General features: G+C 38.0%; 2 protein-coding genes and 1 pseudogene across 2 annotated transcripts; all 3 read right to left on the bottom strand.

Moving 5' to 3' along the window:
* Positions 1-9,502: 9,502 nt before the first annotated feature.
* Positions 9,503-10,429, bottom strand: LOC138833726 (olfactory receptor 4C45-like). The gene has a single exon (XM_070032020.1). The coding sequence runs from the start codon at positions 10,421-10,423 to the stop codon at positions 9,503-9,505; it is 921 nt and encodes a 306-aa protein (XP_069888121.1). The 5' UTR covers positions 10,424-10,429.
* Positions 10,430-19,429: 9,000 nt separating this feature from the next.
* On the bottom strand, positions 19,430-20,365 carry LOC138834216 (olfactory receptor 4C45-like). The gene has a single exon (XM_070032963.1). It carries the CDS (start codon positions 20,357-20,359, stop codon positions 19,430-19,432), a length of 930 nt encoding a protein of 309 aa, XP_069889064.1. The 5' UTR covers positions 20,360-20,365.
* A 3,617-nt stretch (positions 20,366-23,982) lies between these two features.
* LOC138834215 (olfactory receptor 4C45-like) lies at positions 23,983-24,843 on the bottom strand (annotated as a pseudogene).
* Positions 24,844-25,399: the final 556 nt, after the last annotated feature.

Below are 25,399 nucleotides of genomic sequence, written 5' to 3'. Positions count from 1 at the left end.
TATTAATATTTCTTGGTTTGTGTGAGTATGGTCCACCTAAAAATAAATTGTCCTTCTCAGTGATGTGAAGTGGAAGTCAGAACAAAAAATACATTGTCACCTGTTTTGTTCTATCTGTAAAATCGGTGGAGCTACGGTTCCTCATATGTGTTATTGTACATATCACATAAAAGAAGAACACTTAACAGAATCAGGAAGCCTACTTTCTATTCATTTCAATCAATACCATATTTATCTTACAATTAACACAGTGAATCACTGTGTCATTAGGCTTATGGGCTAGAGGCACATTCCAAACATTCTGTCTTCTAAGAATTTAGATTTGGCTTAATTCCATTTTGTGTAGCAGTATCAAACATAATAAATATAAATTACTGTTAAGTTATAATAATATCTGTGTCCAATTATAGGTATATAAACAATATTCTTTATTGTACCCAATTATGTATCTAAAATCAAGGGTTCAAGTTTTGCAGCTTTAAAGTGGCTTTGTTATGTGATTTATACTTTATCTCACATGAAAACACAAGTTTGTAGAAAGAGAGCTTCAGTTCGAGTTCCTTCCTTTCCCAGAAACTCTTGTTATTAAAAGTTACTGGTTGGGCTGGAAGATGGCTCAGTGGTAGAGTGCTTGCCTTGTATTCATGAAGCCCTGGGTTCGCTTCCTCAGCACCACATAAGCAGACAAAGCCAGAAGTGGTGCTGTGGCTCGAGTGGTAGAGTGCTAGTCTTGAGCTGAGTTGCTGAGGGACAGTGCCCAGGCCCAGAATTCAGGACCCACCATGGACAAAAAAAAAAAAATGTTACTTGTTACAACCTTTTAAGCTGCCCTCCATGTTGTGTGTGGCTCCACATGGGTCTGTATTTCATGTTCCTGCCTTTCATACTTTTGGAGGTTGGTATTAAATAATAGGAAGTTCCTGTATATGGTCACAGTGTTTCATAAATAAATTATCCTTGCAGTTGAACTTCAATCAGCTATAGGGTTCTACCCAGCATTATTTAAGTAACTGTAGTCTTATTTACCATAGTTAGGATATGGAACCAACTCAAATGCTCCTCAGTAGATGAATGGATCAAGAAATATGATATATATATGTATATATATATGTATCTATATATATATGTATCTATATGTATACCTATATTGGAATTCTATGTTTCCATCAGAAAGAATAACAACTGCCCCATTTGTAAGGAAATGGAAAGAGTTGAAAAACACCATATAAAGTGATGTAAGCCAGACCCAAAGAAACATAGGACTCATGGTTTCCCTTATTTGTAATAATTAGTGTATGTCTAGGATAAGCCTAGCAGGTGGGTAGAACAGCTCAAAAGCTATGTACATATGACCATATAAGATAATGCTAAGTGAAATGAACTTCAAGACAAGAGGTTTTTTTCTTTGTTGTTGTTGTTGTTTTTAATGTACTATGTGAGTTCTTTTTTCTTTTGTGTTTTTGTTCCTGTGGTTTATCCCATGTTGTCACTGTATTCGATTTTGGTAAGGTGAACCAACAGAGATACTCACAAGACATGTTGGAAATGAGCTGTAAAACTTGGAGGGGGGGACTGTGGGGGGAGAGAAACTGGGAGAAAAATGAGGGAGGGTGTAACAAGTTCGACAAGAAATATACTCACTACCTTATGTATGTAACTTTAACCCCCTCTGTCCATCACTTTGATGATCAAATTTTAAAAAAGCAAAGAAAGAGATACATATCCGCAGTCACATTTTACACATTTTACGTTAGGTACTCTGACATTCCTGTTGACAACATATATCTATGTTGAGTAAAGCTAGGATAACACAACTTTCCCCTGTGGAATTAGTTCATTTGAGTAAGATGAGTTTTTAGATTTTACTGATACAGGTTTATCTATTGAATGAAGTAAGACACGTATTTTTTGACTCATCTAAATGTGGATTTTCAGTAGTGAGGCGTGTTTGTAATAGCCAACAGCATGAGCTACATTATTTATTCTCTGCCCTTCTCCCTTTTGCAAGATCTGCTATAAAAAAGCTCATAATTTGCCCAAGGCAATTTCTGGGCACAGAAGTCAGTATTATGAACTCACAACATTATTAAAAGGAAAAATATGTTGACATTTTGGGAAATCAATGTTTGAGTTGTTTGTTTTCTGTTTTTGACTTCAGTGAATGATCTTTGTGTCTAGTCATTCTTAGTGAATTGAATTCACAAAAGGTAAGTTCAGAGTGGTAGCCTGGAAATCATAGAAAGGCAACAACAATGACAACTCACCACCACCAATAAAATAATCCAAACTCCAAACTTCATGGCATTACCAACAAAAATGTGTAGAATCAGTGTGCTTAGTGAATATAAATAGTAACCACAATGTGTAAAAAGTATGAGATCTTTCTAAGAGCATGTGACTTGAATTAGATGGTTTATTTTCTATGGATATTGTCATGTTATTGTTCTCAAATTCATTTTCTTAGCAGTACAGACAAATTTTTAAATCAAACTACTAATGTTGCTTCAGACAAATAGTTGCCTAAAATAATCATTACATTTTGGTAAAAGATGTAGTTTTTACTGACCTGGGTGCAGATGATGATGGAATTCTCTGTTTTCAGCAAGAGAGCTGTCATTTATATCTTGCCCTCTGAACAATCTGTACTAGATGAACTCCAGGAGTTGAAAGGTGAGCATACTGGAATTATTTTCTCTCTAGGCAACTTTACAGCTTTGGGGGGATGGTGAGGGATAGAGGGTAAGGGATGGGAAAGGGAAACAAAGGAGGAGGCAACAATGCTTGATAAGAAATGTAGTCATTATCTTGCCCATGTAGTTGTAACCCCTCTGTATGATATTATCACAATAAAAAATAAAATAAAATTGTAGGGAAAATGATTGACAGTGATGGAAGGGGTGATATTTATCACTAGGAATTATTCTTCTAACCTGAATTATAGAATTAAAACCTTTTGGAATAACTAATTAGTAATAAAAAATGATTGGAAAAGTAAAAAAAAAAGCAAAAATAGGTGGGACTAGTGCCCTGTTATCCAAATGAGAACCTTTCAAATATGGAAATCAAATAAATCAATATAATCAGGTTTGGTTTTACAGGCACTTTGGTTATTTTTTTGTCTTGTAAATAATGTACTATGTGGAGACATAATATGTTGCACTCATCACCCAAGATCTCGTGTCTACCTTATTTTCTTAGAGACAGACCAACCTCAAAAGTAGTCTCTCAAAGAAATCTTCCTCTTGTTGGTCTCTGGCTCTACTCTGTAATTTACTCACAGATCGTCCTTTTTTGTGATTCTTTCTTTACTGACTCTAGAGCAGCAGTTAAATACACAAACAGAATATAGATTTGGTCATGGTTTGGCCTTTAAATCACCTAGAGGATTAGTAATTGGCTGTTGCTAAAGTCTTTGTATAGACAACACTCAATGTGTTTGATCGTTTCCCCAGGTGGCTCTAACAAACATGATTAATGTTCCATTTTAGAAATGTTGTTAGAATCAAGTTAAAGTTGGCTTTAGCTGTAGTTTAGGATAAGATTTGAGTAATAAAATTTTGTCTTTTTTCTTTTTTGGTACTGGGGCTCGAAGCCAGGACGTTGCACTTGCTAGGCAAGCGCTTTGCCACCGAGCTACATCCCACTCTTGAGTAATATAATTTTGAAAACTTCTTGAGAAAGTTTTCCCCTCTTATTTGGACGTTGTTGAGCCTGGTGTAGGATACGGTGTGGCTTTAAGCTAAGGTCAAAGTTAGATAATGGATTTCTCTCTGAAAACTTGGCTTATTTAAACAGCACTGATGCTTTGAGAACTGGCCATGCCAGTATTCTGATTATGCTTTGAGTTTGGAGAATGTTTTATTATTGATAACTGAAGAGATTTAGGTGGGAGGATTCCAGCTGCCAAGATTGGATGATATCAAAGTCAAGTCAACTTCTTTCCAATATAGAGTATCTACCCTATAGTGGTCTTGGATCCTTTGTGTTTTCTACACCAAATAAAGAATTTTGAGGCAGGAAGGGTGGGAACAGAGGCAAAGTAAATTGAATGCAAGAGTAAGGTGCTAGGGAAAATGAAAAAGTGAAAAGCCTCCTAGTGGGGTTGCTATAGGCCTCCAGCTAGGAGTGCAAGCTGCCATGTGCAGTTCTGTCTACTGCTTCCTCTGCAAGGAGGAAGAGAGTGTAGATTTATCAGTGCAAGAGAGCCCGGAAATAAGTCGCCTTTGGAGTGTCACTTACATCCCCTTTTGATGAGTGTCAGCTGTTCTACATCTTGTTAGTGTACCCCAAGTGCAGGGGAACTTTTCCCTGCACAGGTCTGTTCGGTGTCATTGAGGGCATTATTATGAGTAGGGCTTAACTTGGTTTTCCAGTCTTCCAAAGGAGAGAGGCTGCAGTCTCCGAGTTTTTTTGGTTCCCAGGGTCTTCTGCAAGAGGAAGAGGTGTTATGACCATGAGGCTCCTGCCTCTCCCACATCTGCCTATTCTTTTCCTGATGGCCAACCTCTCAACGATTCAGATGGCATGTTTTCATGGTTAATTCAGCGGAAATCCCATAGATAGTGATGATACCTAGACTTAGGTAACAAACTTTCCAATACTTGCTATTGAGAAAAATATATTTATGCAGACTGTCATGAACTAATATGCTCAGAGTTTGAGAACAGAGCAGTGTAGGCTGGAGACTTGACTCTTATGTCTTTAAGCTTTTTATTTTTGGATGCAACTTCTAAAGGAATCTCCTTTTCTGCCCTTTCCTTCTGTTCCCGTCCCTCCCCTCCCTCCTTCCTTCCTTCCTTCCTTCCTTCCTTCCTTCCTTCCTTCCTTCCTTCCTTCCTTCCTTCCTTCCTATTTCCTCCTAAATCAAAATTCTCCTGAAAACAAAATTGACACAATTAGTAAGACCAAGACCCCCAAAGAAAAGAAAAGCTTTCATTTCATTCCCAATAGTCATCAGATTTTCATGTTTGTTTGCCAGTAATCCTATCCATACCCCTTTTCTCCCTTGTTCTATTCTTTCTTTTTTATTGTGAAAATACTGTACAGAGGGGTTACAATTACATGAGTGAGGTTTTGAGGACATTTCTTATGAAGCATTGTTGACCCTCCTTTCTTTCTCCTTCCCATCCCTTCCAATCTCCCCCCCCCAATCCTCCCCCCCCCCCCAGGCCTAAGTTGTAAAGTTCGTTTTTTGACTGAATGACTTGTACATCTCATTGTTGCAATGGGTCCACCTGTATCTCTTTTTAACTTTTTTAACTTCCCCTCCACAAATTATACCAACATAAAATACAGTGAAAACAGGGGTTATACCGAATGGGAAGGACATACAAAGCAACAAAGAAATCATCTTATAAATATGTTAGAAAAATTGAGAAAAAACATTGGAATCCTTTTCTTGGGGTTCACCTCGCTTAACATCAACTCATCTGACCTTTTCTGCTTGTCTCAGACATATCATTAGTCTATATTAATGGTATTAAAGCATAGATTGTGTGTCATATTTTTGTGTGGCTATGAAGTACTTTGATCACACTCACCCTTCCATTCAATCTCTGCTGATTTTTCTTTCTATTCCTTGTTTACTTTCATGTCCTCAAAATGTAGCTTCCGTGTAGGAGAGAAAGTGTCGTTTTTGTCTTTATGAGTCTGGCTTATTTCACTACATGGGAAGTTTCCCATTTTTGAATGTTTTCTTCTCTTTTTTTCAATGTTTTATACCTTTTGTTCATAATCTTTAGTTAAGTGTATGTCTAGTTTCTTTAGTTCTTTGAGTCTTCTGAGTGGAATTGTTTTCCTTATTTCTTTCTGTGTGTATGCATTCTTGGGATATTATTGCCTTTTGTACATTGAGCTTGTACACTAGTACTCTCCTAAAGGTGCTTATCTAATGTGTTTCTGCTGGTGTATTTCAGGTAATTTATCATATCATCTATGAAGGGTTAAAGTAACTCCATTTTTGAGGCAATGACCATTTGTTGCTTGTTTATCTCAGCTAGCAGAGCAACATGTAATGGTAATGTAAACACCTTGTTGTTTCAGCCCCGCAAATCTTTAGTTCAGGGCTGTCCTCCTAGGCTCTGCTGTGTCAATGTGTAGGACGAGGCCTGAGCTGCAGCCTGTCTAAATAAAACCTTGCTTTTGCATTTTGGAAGTCTGACTCTTGGTGGTCTTTTTGGTGGGCATCCTGTGATGTCGACACTACATATTAGTGGGGGATCGTCCGGGATACCCCATGACTCCTGGGACCTCAGACTCCGAAGGTAAGAAAACAGCACTGTCAGTTCATCTGTGTTAATTGGTCTTGTTCTGTGGTTTGTTAGTTTGTTTTACTTTCGTTTTTCTTTGTGAGGACAGCTGCTCTGATTCATATCGTGCAAAAGGTTGTTGAAGCGGATGAGCTTGCACAGCAACCCTGGAGGAACTGGGAGACATCCCAGATCCTCTTGTGAGGGGGAGTTCTTGGAACCCTGCCGTGAGAATGGTGGGGTAGGGGTCCTTGGAACCCCGCCGTGAGAATTGTGGGGGTGTGGGTCGGTTCCATGTTGGGCCGGAACTGATCAAGATGGCCTCCTAACGGAGACCCAACTCACCCACTGTGGGTCCGCTCCTTCTGCTTCCCTGTTACAGGAGTCAGCGGACCAATTCGGGAGATATCCACTTTGTAATCTTTTTTTAACTCTCAGGCCTGTGTGTATTTTGTTTGTCTACTACTGTTTATTGTTTTTTTTGGACTGTATGACTGATGGGACTGGAAACCATGGCCAACACTCCATCTAGCCCCCTAGACTTACAAAAAGAAACTAAGAAAGAGGAAAGGAAATTGTATAACCTGATTTTTTAGGGAGATAACTTGGAAGAAGAAATGTTTCCTTCCCCATAGTCCCCTTCCCAGGTTTCTTCTGCAGAGCCTGAGAATGATCAAGAGGAGGAGGGAGCTATAGAACCAGCAGCTGAGCCCTCGGCACCTGTCCCTAAAGTTTCTGAGGGGCCAGCTAAACCATCTTGACAACACTGTGGGATTAACCCCTCTTCTAATACAGCTGTTTTTCCCTTTCATGCCATAGGTTGCATGTATGTGGATGGTCCAATATTGGCCTTTTTCTAACAGTGGTCTATACAATTGGCACAACCAAAATGTCCCCTTTTCTGAGAAACCCCAGGATTTAATTCATTTATTTGAAACTATTCTCTTTACTCAGCAGCCCACTTGGGATGATTGTAGTGAGCTTTTGCAGGTCCTTTTAACCACCAAAGCGAGAGACCGTATCTGAGAGGTGGCCTAGAAACATATCCCTGGCCCCACAGGAGAAAGTGTTTCATGTGTTCATTCTTGCTTTTAGAGTGAATGGTTTCATTTTTCCCTGCTTAGTACAATGTTGGCTACTCTCTTGTCATGAATAGCCATTATTTTATGGAGATATATCCCTGTACTCCTAGTTTCTTCTTTTGTAATTACAGTTAAACTTATTGACATTTTTTTTTCCTATTGCTGTCAGCTCTGGGGTAGAACTCAGGGACCGAGCACTGTCCCTGAACATTATTGCTCAAGACTGGTGCTGTCCATTATTGCTCAAGACTGGTGCTCTATTTCTCGCTTTTGAGTCATTTATTGGCAATAAGAATCTTATGGACAATCCTGCCACGTTGGCTTTGAACCTCAATCATCAGATCTCAGCTTCCTGAGTAGCTAGGATTATAGGTGTGAGCCACTAGCTCACCTGGCCTTAATGACATTTGAAGCCCAGAAAAGCCTTGGTGATAAACTCATCCTTTGTTTCCATGGTCAGGACATAGTCCCTCAAGGCATCCTTGCTGGCATAACAACTCATCATTTGGCTTCTCTTATTCATAACAAGATTTCAATTATTCTATATCTTTAAGAGGCCCAGTCCTTCTGTGATCATGGTCCATCCCTAGCATCCCAGATCCATTGAGGAGATCACTGAGGCTTACTTGGTGTTCACTTAATTTTTATTGATTTTTTTTTGCACGAGCACATCATTTCAATTTCAAAAATGTCATTATTTCATTTAGTGCATCTTCCTTTCTGTGGATGAAGTGTCAGGACTGATCAATCAGTTAGCTCATGACCATAGTTGTAATTTTTACTAGAGACAAGGCCCGTTGGGTTTCTGTTTGACCTACACCCTTCTATTTGTTTTCCCATTCCTTTGTAGATAATGATATATTGCAAGCATCCATGGACATGAAAGTTTTAAAGCATTCCCTTTTGTGAAAATGTTGTGGCAATGCTCTCTTTCTCTGTCTGGTTCATCCAAATCTGTGAGTGAGTACGAGAGGAAGACATTTGCAAACCTTTCAAACCTGAGAACATGGAAAGTATGTCAGTGTCCTTCTTGAAGGCATTACCTATGGGTTGATAGTCCCTTCTTATATAGTTGCTTTTCCTCTTTTGAATGAAACACCATTCTGGCTATAGTGGTGATTATGAAAGCTATCATGGATCTTGATGATCAGTTTCCATTTGTACTGGGACAACTATTGAATTTTTATTGTTGGTGCCAGTCCTTGGGCTCTACTCTTTGAGCCACACCTCCACTTCTGGCTTTATATTTTGGTAGTTAACTGGAGATAAGAGTCTCATGGACTTTCTTGCTTGGCTGGATTTGAACTCCAACCCTCAGATTTCAGGCTACTGCATAGCTAGGTGGATAGGTGTGAGCCACTGGCTCCTGGCAACTGTTAAAACTTTGTACTTTATCTTCATTGTGCTTTTCTTACAAAAATATTAAAACTTACATTTTGTGACTGCTTTGGTAAGAATATAGACACAGGTTAGATTTATCTTACATCATATTCTTTTTGTTAAGGAAAGAAATTAAACATGTCATGGTGACTAAAAATATTCAGGGTCTGTGGAAGTATTCTGGCTGTGTCATGAAGAGTTTGAGGTGCTGTTATTTTATCTAAAAATTAATGTGTCGATCGACAGAAGAATAGATTTAAAAAGTGTTGTACATTATCCTTATGCCATATTCAGCCACTAAAAGATGGAATCCAGTCCTCTGCAGTAACATAGCTAGAAGTTGGGTGAGGTCCTGTAAGGGTAAGAAGCCTTGCATAGAAAGACACACACTGCATGTTCTCACTCACATATGAAAATCAAAAATGGATTCCACACAATTGGAAATACAAAGTGTTCACTAGAGTCTGGTAAGGGATAGAAAAAAGAAGAAAATTGAATGCTTAGTGCTAAAGTATAATATCATAGTAATAAAAGTTCTAGTGCTCTAGAGACCTAAAAATATTGATCATGACAATTACTATACATTTTATAAAGAATAGAGTGACACAAAAATGTGGTAAATATTGAAGTAGAAGGATATGTTTACAACTTTAATGTTTTCAAATACATGAACAATATGTTATTAATTTGTATTCCAGAAATGTATTATTCTAATTAAAAATTTGTTGCAGACAGGATAATTCAGTTTCCTAACTGTAAACAGTTTTGATAAAATAAGTTTCCACAAAAGGCTTACTTATCATCAATTTTTATTATTGGATCCCAGAGCTTCTTCATAGCCCTTTTCATTTCCTCATTCCTGAGGGTATAGATTAAAGGGTTCAACATAGGTGTGACTAGGGTGCAAAACAAAGTCACAGCTTTGTCAGTGGGAAAGGAGACCATGGGCCTGAGGTACAGATAGGAACAAGGTACAAAGAATAAGATGACCACAGTGATGTGAGAGGCACAGGTGGACAGGGCTTTGCGACGCCCCTCAGAACTGTGATTCCTCAGGGAGTACAGGATGTTCACATAGGAAGCCAGCAGCATCAAAAATGTGATTGAACACTGTGCCCCACTGTTGGCAGCAATCAGAGGTCCCAAAGCGTGAGTGTCGGTGCAGGCCAACTTCAGCAGTGGTATTACATCACACATGAAGTGGTCAATGATATTGGGGCCACAGAAGGGCAACTCAGCAATGAACATAACCTGTATCAATCCATGAATAAACCCTAATACTCCAGCTGCCCCAACCAGGAAAGAGCACACAGGGCGGCTCATGATGGTGGTGTAGTGCAGGGGCTTGCAGATGGCCACATAGCGGTCAAAGGCCATGGCAATGAGCAAGATGATCTCTGCTGCAGCAAACACGTGTTCAATAAAGAGCTGTGTCATGCAGCCATTGAAGGATATGGTACTCTTCTCAGATGCCAAGTCCACAATCATTTTGGGAGCAATGGAAGTAGAGAAGAGAGCATCTGTAAGGGATAAGTAGGACAGGAAAAAGTACATGGGGCATCCCAGGGCTGGGCTGACAAAGATGGTGATGGAGATGAATGTGTTGCTTGCCAATGTGACCAAATAGGTGATTAAACACACAGCAAACAAGAGCTTCTGGAGTTCTGGATCCTGGGTGAGGCCCAGCAGGATGAATTCTGTCACATTGTTCATGTTTTGTATTAATGTTTCTTGGGTTTTGTGATTATGGTCCACCTAATAATAAATAGTCCTTCTCAGTGATGTGATGTTGAATTCAGTACAATAATACTTTGTCACCTGTTTCCTTCTGTTTTCTGGAGCTACACATTTACTCACTTCTGTCATTTTTCAGATAGTTGTAAAGAAGATCTCATGCACATTATTTTACTCCTAGTTCCTTTAATGTAATACTAATAATTTGTCCAGGAAAGTATGTTTCTCTTAAGAATATCTAATGTGGCTCACTTCCAAACTCTCTTGTTTGCTCTAACACAAATCTTAAAAAAGCTTAATTTCCTTGTTTTGGGATGTCAGAAAATGTCATCAATATTCCTTGTTTTAAATTTATAATCAATTATGTCTATGTCAAATTATAGTTATGTAAAACTCAGTCTTTATTAAAGTCATTTGTTTTCTGATACCAAATCAAGACCAGCTGTGCTCTGTGACTCATTTTTTCCCTTCCTTCATATGAAAATGCCACACCCTAGAAATAGGGCTGCAGAAGGAATATCCTCCTTCGTGAATTGTATGTCATTGTTATTAAAATTAACTAAGTACCATTTATTTATTTGTGCTAGATGCCATGCCTGGCTCTCTCTAACTTCATTTCCTGTTCCTTTATTTTATCCTTTTGGATTGAGAAATGAAAATACTACAAAGTTCTATGAATTTTTTATATATTTTTTATCTGTAAAAATACTGTTACATAAACAAGGTAATGAGTCCATTTCCTTTCAAGCATTGTTATCTCCTCCTTTGTTTTTCCCCTACCATCCCTGCCCTCATACCTCTACAACATTCCCTATGAAATTTTTATACCAAATTTTCTTTGCAGTTGAACTTTGATCAGCTATAGAATTATGCTTTGGCTTAGATACAAATCTCCACTCAAAGTTAACTAACTGACAAGATATTAATATTAGGAGAAGGCTAAGATAAAATGTCTTTTCCTTTGGCATCCATCCATTCAGTAGATTAGAAGACAGTTTTAGTTTTAATTGTTTACTGGCCACAATACTGCCTGTTCACAAATATGTAATTTTTGAATGATCCAGTGGTGGATTTTCCAGCGTGATCATATATTGTGGGTATAAGAACATAATCCATTTTACTCATTCTCTTCTTTCTATCTTTTCACCAATCTCTGCCAAAACACCTGGCACATAACTTCCCAAAGATAATTTTGCAGTACAAGTTTACATGTTAAGCTTTCATCATTAATACATGTCTGCAAAATCTTTGATTTTCAGGAAATTGTATTTTCTGAATTGTTTCCTTTCTATTTTGTCTCTTAAATATGTTGGCAATTGCTAATCATTTGCTAATCATTTGTAATAGATTTAATTCAAAAATCCTATTATCAGAGTGAAAGCATGAAAATCACCACAAAGCAACCTACCTCTTAAGGCTGTTACAAATAGAAATGGATAGAATAAGTATGCTTAATAAGGTATCAATATTTCTTATTAAAATTGTTTTTTTCTAAATTATCAAGTCATTTTTAACAGCATGTGATTTGTCTTAATTACAGATAATGTCTTCTGTTGATACTTACATATTAGTATGACCAAATCCATTTTCATAGTCAGAATAGTCAGACTGAAGCCATAATATACATGGCCCAAATAAGTTAATATTAGAATTTGTGAAAAAGTTATAGTGTTACCTTACCTGGGTAGAGTTGATTATGGAATCCTTTGTTTTTAGATTGAGTGCCATATTTTGGTTTCTTCTACTTTGGCCCAATATATGGACTCCATGAGATTCAATGTGGGACACTGGAAACATTATCTCTTTAGATATTTCTCCATTTTGGACACTTTTGCTCTTGTAGCTTTCACTGTTAATCTGGGTTTCCACAGACAATCTATTGTTTCAGGTAGCAAACTGATTGTTCTAGGATTTAAGTAGTACACTTTTCTGTTTTCTTATGAAAGTCTAAGAAAGTCACACACACACTATTCATACATACATATATATATCTTTATATATATCTCCTTCTATCTTTGAATTATGTTCAATCTAAAGTAAAACATAAGCAAAATAAATCCTTAACTGTCGAATAAAAAACAATATCTTCAAGTATAAAACGAGGAAGCATATGAAATTAATTTTGTTGGTTTCTGTCTCTTAATCATTTTGTCCAAATATTTTTTGTAATGTGTATGCAAACATTGTGTAGAGATAGTATTTTTCTCTTTGCTCAAGATCTCCTCCTAATCCACTAAACTGAAGAATAGTGTCTCCAGAATAAATCTTCATCTTGTCCCATAACTCTGTGCCTGTCATTTATGCACAGACTCTTCCTCTGTTGTGATTCTTTATTCCCTGACTCTAGAAAAAGCCTTAAATACATTTTACAGAGTGCAGAATTTGGTCATCCTTTGGCCCCACTAGAGGATTACTTACTAGCTGTACTGAAGTGATTGCCAAGAAAATAGTCAATGTCTTTCACTTTTCCTAATTGGTGCACAACAATGCCAGTAGTGATTAGGTGTAGATCTGTGGCTGAGATGGGCTTTTTGCTGTGCTTTGGGTCTAGTTTAGGATCTAAATTGGATACTATACTTTTGAAAATTTCTTCATGCTTATAAATATAGTTGAATCTGGCTTAGGATATGGTGTATTTTTAAGCAAATATTAAAGATCAGTAGCTTTTCTATATGCCAACAATGAGAATAGGAAGACTGAAATCAGGAAGGCAACTCAATTTGTATTAGCTTCAAACAATAACTAGTAATGAACTTCAATGAAGATGTGAAGGAACTCTATCATGAAAAATTTAAAAACATTAAAAGGAAATTAAATCATATTTTATGAAATGGTAAACCCTTCCATGCTCCTGGATTGGAAGGAAAAACATTGTGAAAATATCAATATTGCCTAAAGCTGTCTACACTTTAAATGCAATACCTATCAAAATTGCCCAAACATTCTTCAATGATATGGAACAAATAATCAAAAATTCATATGGAATAATAGAAGACCCTGTATAGCAAAAACAATTTTTAGCAGGAAGAACAGTGTTGGAGGGATATCAATATCAAATGTCAAATTTAATTAGAAAGCCATACTAATAAATACAGCACAAGAATAGGCCTGATGAGCAATGGAATAGAATAGAAGATCCACAAATGAACCCACAGACCTATAGATACCTGATATTTGGTAAAGGAGTAAAAAACATAGGTTTGAAGAAAGATAGCCTTTAAGAAATGATGCTGGCAGAACTGGCTATACATGTGCAGAAAACTGAAGTTAGATCCTTTAATCCAAACGGATTAAAGACCTCCGTGGAAGACCACCTACCCTGAAAATATTACAGAAAAGGATAGGGGAAAACTGGGCACAGGTTGAAACTTCCTGAGTCAAGATATGAATCACAACAAATCAAAGAAAGGTTGCATAAACGGGATTGCATCAGACTGAAGAATTTCTGCATGGCAAAGGACATCACTGGCAAGACAAAGAGAAAGCCCACACAATGGGAGAAAATCTTTACTAGCTATGCATCACACAAGGGCCTCATATTTAAAATATACTTAGAGTTCAAAATATTAAGTCCCCAACAAAACAAATTCTCATAGAAAAAACAACTCAGCTAATAAGAGACACTTAAAGAGAGACTTTTCAGAAGAAGAATGTCCAATGCAAATCAAAACAGCATTGAGATTCTACCTCACCCCATTTATAATGGCCATTATCAAGAAAAATATAGCAGATGCAGGTGGAGATGTGGCCAAAAGGGACTGCTACTACACTGTTGGTGGGAATATAAGCTGGTTCAACCACTCTGAAAAGCAGTATGGAAGTTCCTCAAAAGACTAACAATAGAGCTTCCCTATGACCCAACAATCCCACTCCTGTTTATCCAATTGACCACAAACCAGGCCACACAGATAAAAGCCATCAGCACAACCATATACATTGCAAGTATTGTTTACCATAGCCAAGATATGGAATGAACCCAGATGCTCTTCAGTGGATGAACGGATGAAGAAAATATGGTATATATTTACAATGGAATTCTATCAGAATGTTTCTATCAGAGAGAATGACAGAATGACATTGCCTGATTTGTAAGGAAATGCAAAGATCTAAAAAAATATATTAAGCAGAGTTAGTCAGACTCAAATAAACATGGGCTCCATAGTTTTCCTCATTTGTAATAATTAGAATGTGCCTATCAATCTACACGTAATACCAATGGATAGTAAAAGAAAAAAAAATCACATTTGGACATGATAAATTAAACAGAACTCTAAATACTCACACAGTGAGACCAAAGGAGAATATTCTTTGGAGAGGATCACAAGGGCTCAATAGCTATGTGCATATGATCCTATAAAATGATGCTTATTGAAATAAACGCCAAGAAATAGAAACAGGAGGGTTTTTTGGTACTGTTTTCAGTTTTTTTGTTTTTTATCCCCTTTTTTTCACTGTTTTTGATTTTTGTACCCTTTGTCTCTAAACTTATGTGATTTAAGGAGGGAAAGAGAAAAATAGAAGTGGTGGATAGGATAAAGGGGGAACTAATTCAGCTGTGATACTCACTAGATACTATGCTGGAAATTAACTACATAACTTGGAGTGTAGGGATGTTGGGAGGGAAAAAATTGAGAGAAAATGGGGGAGGAGATGACACTTTTAAAAGAAATGTACTCATCTGATTTATGTGATTGTAACCCTTTACAATATTTTTTTAAAAAAGTGTGAAGTGTAATGTAGTCGTGGCCGAGTGGTTAAGGCGATGGGCTAGAAAAAAGTATGAAGTGTAGACAATGGATTTATCTCTGAAAATATGACTCATGTAGACAGAATAGCTGTTCTGAACTGTGGAAATGCCATAACTCAAGATTATGTGTCTGAGTACCCTAAGTGATTGTTACAGTGATGTTATTGACAGCTGAGGAGTTTGTGGAAGAATTCCTAGCTGCCAAAGTTTGAATACTTTAAAAGTCATATGTGATTATTTAGATGACAGGTTTTTCTGGTTATTTCAGAGGCATGTATCTTTTTTCTGTATTGTACAATGGAAGAATAATGACAGCTTGATTTAGACACTTTTGAGAAAATCACACACAACAAACATCTATGAAAAATACATCCAAAGGTTTAGAAAGCAGCAGAGCAGGATGGAGATTTCACTGTCTTATGTAGTTCAGATTTTGCAGCAATGAAAAAACTGGGCAGAACTTCTAATGTAATCACTTTTCTCCTCCTCTTTTTCTTCTTCCTCCTCCTCTTCCTGTTCTGCTTCATTCTCTTTCCTCTCTCTGTTCTTCCTCCTCTTTTTTCTTCCTGTATTTCCTCCTCCTCCTCTTCAGTTATGAAAGATGAATAAGTTTTACAGATATGAGCACCAGGTTGTGTCTATAGTTAAGTAGACTGCATTGTTTTATCCAAATTTTTGCTCATAATGTCATTACCTTAAGATAGATACAGACACACAACCTGAGATGTTTTTAGCTTTAGAAAATAATTGGAGTAGGAGTTCTTGACTCATGTTTACCCTTTGTGAATTTCTATCCCATATGGCTAGGCAAGATCTGAAAATATCAGATGAGTATTCTAACTTGGGTGAGGTGAAATCTCAATACTTTTTGATTTGTATTTCTTTTATGGCCAGAGATGTTGAGCATTTCTTCGTGTGTCTATTGGCCATTTTTATTTCTTCTTCTGAGAAGTGTCTCTTGAAGTCTTTAGCCCATTTATTTACTGGGTTGTTAAACTAACTGGGTTGTTTCTCTGAGGATTTGTTTTGTTGGGGAGTTAATCTTTGGAACTCTAAGTATATTTTAAATATGAGGCCCTTGTGTGATGCATAGCTAGTAAAGATTTTCTCCCATTGTGTGGGCTTTCTCTTTTTTTGCTAGTGATGTCCTTTGCCATGCAGAAACTCTTCAGTTTGTTGCAATCCCATTATCCAACCATTCTTTGATTTGTTGTGATTCTGGATCTTTACTCGGGAGGTTTCAACCTGTGCCAAGGGACTCTGGTGTTTCCCCTATCCTTTTCTGTAATATTTTCAGGGTAGGTGGTCTTCCACTGAGGTCTTTAATCCATTTTGAGTTGATTCTGGTGCGGGCGATATATATGGATCTAACTTCAGTTTTCTGCACATGTATAGCCAATTCTGCCAGCACCATTTTCTAAAAAGGTTATCTTTCTTTTTTTTTTTTTTTGGGTCCGGTCGTGGGGCCTGAACTCTGGGCCTGGGCGCTGTCCCTCAGCTCTTCAGCTCAAGGCTAGCGCTCTACCACTATGAGCCACAGCGCCACTTCCAGCTTTTTTCTTTTTGCTTATGTGGTGCTGAGGAATCGAACCCAGGGCCTCGAGCATGCAAGGCAAGCGCTCTACCACTGAGCCACCTTCCCAGCCCTAAAAAGGTTATCTTTCTTCCAACCTGTGTTTTTTTTATTCCATTATCAAATATCAGATGTCTATAGGTCTGTGGATTCATTTGTGGATCTTCTATTCTATTCCATTGTTCTTCAGGCCTATTCTGTGGCAGTACTAAGTTGTTTTTACTACTAGGACTATAATAGAAGTGTGAAGACAACAATTAGATTTCTACAGCACTTTGTATATTCCCCTCATGGGACTTTCCTCATAATAAGATTAAACATTTTATTTTATTAGTGTTTTTCTAGGAACATTAACATCATAAGTTGGATGTGCCCATATTTCTTCTTTCTGATTTGACAATAATTAAACACTGTATCCACTCCTAAATATATTGTGAGCTTTTTGCAGCCTTCTGCCTGTGTCTTAGTGAGTTTCAGTTCAGGTTCTCACTTGTGCACCTAATAAAAATTGTTGTGTCATTCTTTCTGATGGAGGCATAGAATTCCATTGTGTATATATACCACATTTTCTTGATCCATTCATTTACTGAGTGGCATCTGTGTTGGTTCCATATCTTAGGTATGGTAAATAATGCTGCAATAAACATAGTTCTGCCTGTAGCTTTAGTATGGTCTTTTTTGTGATCATTTGGGTAAATGCCCCAAAGTGGGATTGCTGGGTCATCATTACCTCATTTGTTAGGAAATGGAAAGACTTGGAAAAAATTATATTAAGTGAAGTAAGCCAGGCCCAAAGAAATGTAGGTCTCATGGTTTCCCTTATTTGCAATAACTAGTATATGTCTGAGACAAACAGAAACTGTCAGACAAGTTGATGTTATGTGAAATGAACTCCAAGATAAGGATTAAAATGTTTTTTTCTTTCTTGTGATTGTTTCCAACATATTTATAAGATGATTTCTTTGTTGCTTTGTATGTCTCTCCCCCCCCTCCCGGGTATAAGCTCTGCTTTCATGGTATTTGGTGTTGATATAATTTGTGGAGGGGAAGGGAAAAAAACTGTTTAAATAGGGTTACAGGTGGACCCATTACAAGAATGAGATATACAAGATGTTATGTCGAAAAACAAACTTTACAACTTTGGCTGAGTGGGGGTTTGGGGGTGGGGTTGTGGTGGTAGGAGGATGTGGGTGTGGGGGGCTGGAGAGGGGAAGGGATGGTATGGGGAAACAAAGGAGGAGGCAACAATGCTTGATAAGAAATGTAATCACTATCTTGCCCATGTAATTGTAACCCCTCTGTATGGTATTTTTACAGTAATAAAAAAAGAAAAAACTAGAAAAAAAGAAAAAAATGTTGTGTTTATCAATAGATGAGTGCATTAAGAAAATTTGGTATGTTTATCCCGTATCATTTGGCTATACAAGGAATAGAATCTAGGCCTTGGTGGCACCATGAGTAGAAATCACTAACTAAAGGAAGTAAGTCAGACAAAGAAATACAAATACTGTGTTTTCTTACTCATAGATCAAAAGATAAATATGAATTTGATCTTATATGAATTGAAAATTCAATTTTGGTCTGTAAGAAGAAGGACAGAAGAAGATGAATAGAGGTAAGTTGTGAGAAAGCATCAAAATATATTTCCAGAGAAGAAAAGTTCTAATGTTCTACAGCACAGTAATGCATGAAAATGTATTTTATATTTTATGAATAGCAGAATAGAGGAGATGGAAGATTCTTGGTACAGAAATAATAGACACTTAAAGGATAGAAATGCTCATTACCTTCTGTTACAAACTGCAACCAAGAACAGTGCAGGATACAGGGCAAAGAACTGAGAAAGGGAGAGAGCATAGGAAAGGGTGTGCCAGGGCCAACTGGATTCTGAACCCCTAGGTTCCTTTAACAAGTTCATTTATTTAGTTCAGTACAGGAGAGGTGACTACAAGTACCTGCAGAGACTAGGGTATTAATCTATTTTGAAGTTGTAATCATCCATGAGACATAGTTTGCATACAGGTGACAACTGACTCCCTTCTGTTAGGAAGCAGAGGGAAGCAACACACACTCTAGCATTAACATAGACACTTCCCTCTTATCTCCAATAGCTTAAACTGTTGGTGCCAACCTCTGTCTTGCCTAGCCTGTTTGATCTTTCCAGGGTTCAGCTCTCAGCCTTCTGAGTGCCCTTGAGATGACCTTACAAGCTCTTCACCCTATCCAGGTCTCACAGCTCAGCTCCAGAGTTCCCTACCAGTTCATATGATTAAACACATGGTCTACAAGCCATTAGTCTGTGGTTGATAAATAATTTATTTATTATGCCAACAGTTTGGGGCAGAAAGGATCACCATTTTAATTTTAATCGATAACAAGGGAGAATGAGTTGCTAGAAAACATCCCAACAGGGGCTGGGAAGGTGGCTCTGTGGTAGAGTGCTTGCCTTGCATGCATGAGGCCCTGGGTTTGATTCCTCACACCACAGAAGCAGAAAAAGCCAGAAGTGATGCTGTTGCTTAAGTGATAGAGAGCTAGTCTTGAGCTGAAGAGCTGAGGGTCAGCACTCAGGCCTAGGGTTCAGGCCCCATGACCGTCAGAAAAACAAAATAATACAAAAACAAAACCAAACAAAACAAAATCTCTGCAATTCCAAAAACAGAAATCATGAGATTTTCAGCTCATCAGCTTTCATTATTTGACTCCAGAGCTTCTTCATAGCTCTTTGCATTTCCTCATTCCTGAGGGTGTAGATTAAAGGGTTCAACATAGGTGTGACTAGAGTATAAAACACAGCCACAGCTTTGTCAGTGGGGAAGGAGACCATAGGCCTGAGGTACAGGTAGGAACAAGGTACAAAAAATAAGATGACCACAGTGATGTGAGAGGCACAGGTGGACAGGGCTTTGCGACGCCCCTCAGAACTGTGATTCCTCAGGGAGTACAGAATGTTCACATAGGAAGCCAGCAGCATCAAAAATGTGATAGAACACTGTGCCCCACTGTTGGCAGCGATCAGAGGCCCCAAAGTGTGAGTGTCGGTGCAGGCCAACTTCAGCACTGGTATTAAGTCACATATAAAGTGGTCAATGATATTTGGGCCACAGAAGGGCAACTGAGCAATAAACATAACTTGGATCAATCCATGAATAAACCCCAATACTCCAGCTGCCCCCACTAGGAAAGAGCACACAGGGCGGCTCATGATGGTGGTGTAGTGCAGGGGCTTGCAGATGGCCACATAGCGGTCAAAGGCCATGGCAATGAGCAAGATGATCTCTGTTGCAGCAAACAGATGTTCAGCAAAGATCTGTGTTATGCAGCTTTTGAAGGATATGGTGTTCTTCTCAGATGCCAAGTCCACAATCATTTTGGGAACCATGGAAGTGGAGAAGAGAGCATCCATAAGGGACAAGTATGACAGGAAAAAGTACATGGGGCACCCCAGGGCTGGGCTGATGAAGATGGTGACTGAGATGAATGTGTTGCCTGCCAGTGTGACCAAATAGATGATTAAACACACAGCAAACAAGAGCTTCTGGAGTTCTGGATCTTGGGTGAAGCCCAGCAGAATGAATTCTGTCACATTGTTCATTGTTTGTATTAATGTTTCTTGGGTTGTGTGTCTAAGGTCCACCTGAAAATAGATAGTCCTCAGAGATGTGAGGTTAAATTCAGTATAAAAATTCTAGGTTACCTGTTTCGTTCTGTCTCTGAAATTATTGGAGTGCCTTTTTTGTCCCTTGTGCCATTTGACAGATCTTTGTGAAGTACAGAAGGAGGATAATCTATTCCAATGCATTTAGATACTGAAAAAATCATCCACGTAACACAGTACAATAATATGCATTAATCTTATGGGCAAAAAATCATCCACGTAACACAGTACAATAATATGCATTAATCTTATGGGCTATGGCTCACTTCCTAATGTTCTTTGTTTTAACCACATCAAATTTGGCTTAATTATATCTTCTGGAATGGCTGCCAGGATCATAAATATCAATTACTTTGATATAAGTGGATGAATATAATTTTCTCCTATAGTCTATTAGGTGTCTAAAATTGAGCATCCAATTTTTTTTAATTTAAGGTCGATTTGTTCTGTGATTGATGCTTCATTTCTCTTCCATGAAACACACACTTGTGCAAATGAAGCTACAGAAGGAGTTTCTTCTTTTCTGAGGCCAGGAAACTTTTGTTATTAAAAGTTACTGGTTATAACTATTTGAACTGCCCTCCATGATATGTCTGGCTTCAAATGGTTCTGTATTTCACACTCTCCTTTCAGAAGTTGATATATGAATGATATAGATTCCTTGTATATGTTCTTAGTATTTTACAAATGAATTTTCCTTGTTGTTGCTCTTTGAGCAACTATAGGTTTTTGCATGTATACTTTATACAAGCATCTCTACTCATATTTTACAAAAGGAATCAAATGAGACATTGGTACTATGACATTCCTGAGGACCCCAAAATCTGTGTTTGCACAAGGTAAGATTACACAGTTCTCCCCTGCGCAATTAATTCAATTAAGAGTAGTTTTTTAGTTTTGCTTGCCAAAGGTAGATCTCTTGAATTAATTAAGTACATATTCTTGACTGATCATAATGTAGATTTTCAATAGTGAGGCACATTGCTAATACAAAGAGTCTGAGCTATATTATTCATTCTCTGCCCTTCTTCTCGTCTTTTTCCAATACCTGCCCCAAATCGTAGCCCATAGTTTGCAAAAGAATATTTCTTGGCAGGGAAGTCAGTATTCTGAACTCACAACATAAATAGAAGTCAGTAGAATATGTGAGAGTTTTTGGAAATCATTGTTTGAGTTGTTTGTTTTCTGTTTTTGACTTCAGGGAATGATCTGTGTGGCTCACCATTCTTTGTGAATTTTATTCACAAGAGAAGTTCAGAGTGGCAACTTGGAAATCACTAAAAGGCCAACAAAAGACTTCACTGCATGACCAACAAAAATGTATAGAATCAGTGTGCATAATGTATATAAAATTAGCCACAATATTTAAAAATGATCAAATCTTTCCAAAAGCATTGAACTTGAATTTGATGAAGTGTTTCTATGCATATATTTATGTTATCATATTCAATTCATCTTTTGCACAACACACATATTTCAGTCATATATGCAACTACAAAAATTATTTCAGACAAAATTTGCCTAAAATGATCTGAAAATTTTGAGTAAGTATGTAGTTTTTACTGACCTGGGTGCAGTTGATTATGGACTTCTCTGTGTTCAGAATGAGTGCTGCCATTTATTTCTTCCCCTCTGAACAATCCATACTAGATTGACTCCATGAGGTGAAAGTTGAAGACACTAGAATAATCATCTCTCCAGATGACTGTCCAACTTGAACACTTTTTCATGTGTGGTTCCTATTGTTAGTATGTTTGTGGGCTTTTCTTTCCCACAAAAATTATGCTATGTTCATTAGGAAACTCTGATTGTTCTGATTGCTTTCCTGGTTTCCAATGAAAGTGTAAGGAATTATTTCACAATGAATATTGTCCTGTAACACTTGAATTGTGCTCATTTTCAAGCAAAAATAATGTGAGTAAAGCCCAAGTATCCATATGAGCAAACATTAGTATATTCAATTTTCAAATACAGAAATGAAATTAATCAACATGGTCAGGCATGGTTTTACAGTCAGTTTGGCTCAATTTTTTGCCTTGCAATGCACATGAATCATAATGTGCTTCACTCATCACCCAAGTTCTTATTTCTGCCCTATTTTCTTAGAGACCAACCAAGCTCAAGTGCAGTCTCCCAAGGAAATCTTTCTTTTGTTGGTCCCTGGCTCTACTCTGTTGTTTATTCATAGATGCTTCCTTCTTTGTTATTCTTTCTTTACTGACGCTAGAGCAATGGTTAAACACACACACAAAATGCAGATTTATTCACACTTTAGCCTCTGGATTACCCAGAGGATTACTAATTAGCTTTTTCTAAAATCTTCGTGAGACAAGTCAGTGTGCTTTATTTTTTCCCCAGGTGGTATGAAGACACATTATTAGTGACCAGTTTTTTTCCATTTATTTTTATTTTTAATTGCTATTATAAAGGTGATGTAACAGAGGAGTTCCAGTTACATAAGTGAGGTAATGAATACATTTCTTTGTGGAAAATGTCATCCCTCATTCACTCTCTCCAATTTTTCCCTCCCATTCCCATCCACAAGTTGTATCATTCATTTTCTGTGTAGTGTCCAGTGGGTCTCAGGCTGACTTTGAGCCTCCACCCTCGATTTCAGCCTCTTGCATAGCTAGGATGACAGGTGTGAGCCACTGGCTCCTGGCAACTCTTAAAACGTTGTACTTTATCCTCCTGGGTGCTTTTCTCACAAAAATATTAAAAAAATTACATTTTATGACTGCTTTATGAAGAATATGGATACAGGTTAGATTTCTCCTACATCCTACATGTCTCCTACATGCAAAGAAATTCAACATTGCATGGGCTTTCAGGCTGTGTCATGAAGAGTTGTATGTTTTAATATCTTATTTAAAAATTATTGTGCCCATTGGTAGATGAATAGATTCAGAACGTGTGGTACATTGAGCTGATGCAGTATTAAGCCACACAATGACCTAATCCAGTCCTTTAAAGTAACATAGCTGGAAGCTGGATGATGTTCTGAAAGGGCAGAGAGAGACACACACTGTACATTCTCACATACAAAAATAAAAAATGGGGGCGGGGAAAGTGGCTCAGTGGTAGAGTGCTTGCCTTGCATGCATGAGGCCCTGGGTTCAATTCCTCAGCACCACATAAGCAGAAAAAGCCAGAAGTGGTGCTATGGCTCAAGTGGTAGAGCGCTAACCTTGAGCTGAAGAGCTGAAGGACAGCGCCCAGGCCCAGAGTTCAAGCCCCATAACTGGCAAAAAAAAATGGATTTCACACAATTGAAAATACAAACTGTTCACTAGTGTCTAGGAGGGGTAGAACAAAGAAGAAAATTGTCCTGTTCCTCCATGTTCAAGACACTATGTTGAAAACAAACTTTACAAATTGGGGAGGGGCATGGTGGGGATTGGGGGAGGTGGGAAGGGAAGAGATGGTAGGGGGAAAACATAGGAGGGGGTAACAATGCTCGGTAGGAAATGTACTCATTACCTTACTCATGTAACTGTAAGCCCTCTGTATACACAAGGTTTACTTATTATCAATTTTTATTATTTGACCCAAGGGCTTCTTCATAGCCCTTTCATTTCCTCATTCCTGAGGGTGTAGATTAAAGGGTTCAACATAAGTGTTACTAGGGTGCAAAACAGCTTTGTTAGTGGGGAAGGAGACCATGGGCCTGAGGTACAGATAGGAACAAGGTACAAAGAATAAGATGACCACAGTGATGTGAGAGGCACAGGTGGACAGGGCTTTGCGACGCCCCTCAGAACTGTGATTCCTCAGGGAGTACAGGATGTTCACATAGGAAGCCAGCAGCATCAAAAATGTGATTGAACACTGTGCCCCACTGTTGGCAGCAATCAGAGGCCCCAAAGCGTGAGTGTCAGTGCAGGCCAACTTCAGCAGTGGTATTAAATCACATGCAAAGTGGTCAATGATATTGGGGCCACAGAAGGGCAACTGAGCAATAAACATAACTTGGATCAATCCATGAATAAACCCCAATACTCCAGCTGCCCCAACCAGGAAAGAGCACACAGGGCGGCTCATGATGGCGGTGTAGTGCAGGGGCTTGCAGATGGCCACATAGCGGTCAAAGGCCATGGCAATGAGCAAGATGATCTCTGCTGCAGCAAACACGTGTTCAATAAAGAGCTGTGTCATGCAGCCATTGAAGGATATGGTGTGCTTCTCACATGCCAAGTCCACAATCATTTTGGAGCAATGGAAGTGAAGTACAGACCATCTATAATTGTTAAGTATGACAGGAAAAATTACATGGGGCACCCTAGGGCTGGGCTGGCAAAGATGGTGATGGAGATGAATGTGTTGCCTGTCAATGTGACCAAACAGGTGATTAAACACGCAGCAAACAAGAGCTTCTGGAGTTCTGGATCCTGGGTGAAGCCCATCAGGATCATATTGTTCATGGTTTGTATTAATGTATCTTAGGTTGTGTGAGTATGGTCCCCCTAAAATAAACAGTACTTCTCAGTGATAAGAAGTTGAATTCAATACAAAGATACTTGGTCACTGGTTTCGTTCCAGTTCATGAAATGGATGCCACTTTTCAGATAGTTGTAAAGGACACCCAAATGCATAGTAACTCAGTCCTAGTTCATTTAATAGAATACTGACAATATCTTAGAATTTTCACACTGATGTAAGTTTCTCTCATGAATATCTACTGTGACTCCAGTGTGCTCTAAAAGAAATGCCCAAAGTGGCTTAATTTCCTTGTTGTGGACTGGCACCAAATATCATCAATATTAATCATTTTGAATTTATAATCATCTATCTATTTCTATTTCAAATTATAGTTATATAAAACTCAATTTGTATTGAGGTCATTGTTTTCTGATACCAAGAGTGAAGTATACTAAATCTAAAGCAACTGCACGGTGACTGGTGACTTACTCTTTCTCTCTTATAGGAAAACACAGGAACCTATAAATAGGTCTGAAGATAGAGTTTCTTCTTTTGTGA

This window comes from Dipodomys merriami, unplaced genomic scaffold (genome assembly GCF_024711535.1).
Source record: "Dipodomys merriami isolate MVZ:Mamm:240054 unplaced genomic scaffold, mDipMer1.0.p SCAF_21, whole genome shotgun sequence".
Lineage (NCBI taxonomy): Eukaryota > Metazoa > Chordata > Mammalia > Rodentia > Heteromyidae > Dipodomys > Dipodomys merriami.
Note: the sequence above shows the minus strand (reverse complement) of the source record. Positions and strands in the feature narration are given on the sequence as shown.